The sequence below is a fragment of the Lycium barbarum genome, chromosome 3 (genome assembly GCF_019175385.1).
Source record: "Lycium barbarum isolate Lr01 chromosome 3, ASM1917538v2, whole genome shotgun sequence".
In the NCBI taxonomy this organism is placed as follows: domain Eukaryota; kingdom Viridiplantae; phylum Streptophyta; class Magnoliopsida; order Solanales; family Solanaceae; genus Lycium; species Lycium barbarum.
In genome coordinates this window covers 22,866,633-22,869,088 of record NC_083339.1, presented here as the reverse complement: position 1 = coordinate 22,869,088, position 2,456 = coordinate 22,866,633, and the positions used below count along the sequence as shown (strand labels likewise).

General features: G+C 37.4%; 1 protein-coding gene across 1 annotated transcript; it reads left to right on the top strand.

The window, feature by feature from the left end:
• Nucleotides 1–540: 540 nt before the first annotated feature.
• Nucleotides 541–966, top strand: LOC132630507 (uncharacterized). The gene has a single exon (XM_060346076.1). The coding sequence runs from the start codon at nt 541–543 to the stop codon at nt 964–966; it is 426 nt and encodes a 141-aa protein (XP_060202059.1).
• Nucleotides 967–2,456: the final 1,490 nt, after the last annotated feature.

Genomic DNA, 2,456 nt, shown 5'->3' with positions numbered 1-2,456 from the left:
ACTTTGGCTGTTGTTCACCCCCCCCCCCCCCCCCCCCCCCCCAAAGGAACTATTGAATACATTGAAACTTACATTGCCAGATTCTTCTGGTCTGGAAATGAGATTGGGGGAAAACATCATTGGGTTTCTTGGTTCAATTTGTGTTTTCCTTATGATGAAGGAGGCTCTAACTTCAGGAGCCTAACTAACACTTGTAAAGCTTTTACTGCTAAACAATGGTGGAGATTGAGAACTTCTAATTCCATATGGGCTCGGTTTGTTAAAACTAAATATTGCAATGTCAATCACCCCATTAATATCCCTTGGAAACCTGGTCAATCACATAGTTGGAAAGCTATGTGTGAGATTAAGGATCACATTGAGGATAATATCAAATGGAAAATCAGGAGTGGAAATGTCGACTTTTGGTATGATAATTGGTCTTCCCATGGACCTCTGTATCGTACTGTGGAGAATGATTTTTTTCATCAAACTATTTTGGTCAAAGAGGTCTATAAAGATGGACAATGGGATTGGACCTGCCTAAGGAACTAACTCCCTATGTCTGTCAAGAGCTCCATTGGCGATACCTCTGTTAATCTTCTTCTTGATTATGAAGATATTCCTATCTGGACACCAGTTGAGACCGGTAAATTTTCTGTTTCCTCAGCCTGGAAACTGTTGAGACAGAAAAGGAACACTTCGCAGTTTGAAGCTAAAATTTGGTATAAGGATATCCCTTACAAGATGTCCTTCACCACCTGGAGAGCCATTCACAATAGGCTCTCCACTGATGATAAAATCTTAAAGTTTGGCATTGGTATATATACTAATTGTAATTGTTGTGTGGATACAAGGATGGTACCTGCCTTGGAGACAACTGAGCATCTCTTTTACAATGGATCTTTTGCACAAAACATCTGGCAAGTGTTTACAGAGGTTAGGCATCAGATACAGAAACAACACCTTGAGAAACTTGCTGTTTGAGTGCTGGAATTTCAAGACTAACAAATCAGTGGCTTCATACATCTTGAAAATAATGCCACCCATAGTGATATGGGAGTTATGGAGGTCTAGGTGCAGCTCCAAATTTGACTCTGAGAAGCCCTCCATAATCAGATCCTCTAAGCTTGTCTCCTTCAACATCTGTCAATTAATCAAAGCTAACTTTAAAAGGATCCCAATTACTGAAAATTGGGAAGAAGTTTGCCAGATCTTTGAGAAGAAAATGATTGAAACATCCTCTATTGTGGTCAAACGGATCAGCCCCTCCTCCCTTCTTTTGAAATTGAATACAGATGGTTCGTGTGTCAATGGTGTATGTGGAGGGGGTGGAGTACTTAGAGATGAGCTTGGTAAGGTCATCATGGCTTTCAACATACCTCTAGGTCCAGGAACAAGTAATCAGGCTGAGGCAGAGGCTCTTCTTTTTGGGTTGAAGTGGTGAACAAACAATGGCTTTTGCTCTATCATTGTTGAGATGGACTCCCTTCTCCTACAGAACTGCATCAATGGCATATGGACTGCACCTTGGAGAACTGAGGATGCTGTCCAAGAGATCAAGAACTTAAAGGGCATACATGGAATCACTACACAACACTATTATAGGGAGGCTAATAGAGTTGCTGACAAGGCCTCCTTAAGTCATACCCTTGACAATGTACAAATTTACTCCCAATTCAATATTATCCCTCGAATTGTGAAGGGACTTCTTAATTTGGATAGGTGGAAGTTCCCTTCTTTTAGGATCAAGAAATGTAAACCAAACCTTTTGTACTATGATCCTCCATGACACCTTCCCTTCCCTTCCCTTAGTGCTACTGGTGATTGTAGTTAGAACTCTCACTTTTGCTCATTCATATGGTTGGTTTACAATGTAACCAATCTCTTAAGAAGGTAGGTCTAGCCCTCCTTCTACAAATGTAATCTTCTACCAGTGGCAATAAGATTTTTGCTAGTTTACAAAAAAAAAAAAAAGTAGCTAGTTCAGTTATTATGTATAATGTAAATTTCCTTTGTTAGTAAGGAAAAAAAATAACACTTAAGCAAATACAGAAAGAAAAAAGCGAAAGAAAATGGTAAAGGAGAATGAAGCATACCTTTGCAAAGAGGAAGTAGAAGAATAAAAAGATCAAGTTATTAAGTACTTATTGCAATCAGTAAAGAATAAATGCTATTAAAGTTTAATGCCATCTCTTATATCATCAATCCATTAATCGATAGGGTCAAGAATTGAATTGGATTTACGGTGGATTTGGTCCTAAATAGATTTAAATATTGATTTTAATTTTAAAATATTAAATATTGATTTTAATTTTTAAAATACTCCTAAAAATTTATAACTACCACATCATTAAATAGGTACCAGAAATTATTTTTATCGCTAAAATGACCATTGAATTAGGCAAAATTTAGTGACTTTTGAAAAATAAAATATAGTTGATTATGATGGTCAATTGCCATAAGTCAAGTCATGC

Excerpts from the sequence above, each read along its gene's own strand:
- LOC132630507 (XM_060346076.1), top strand. The coding sequence starts at position 541 with ATGTCTGTCAAGAGCTCCATTGGCGATACCTCTGTTAATCTTCTTCTT.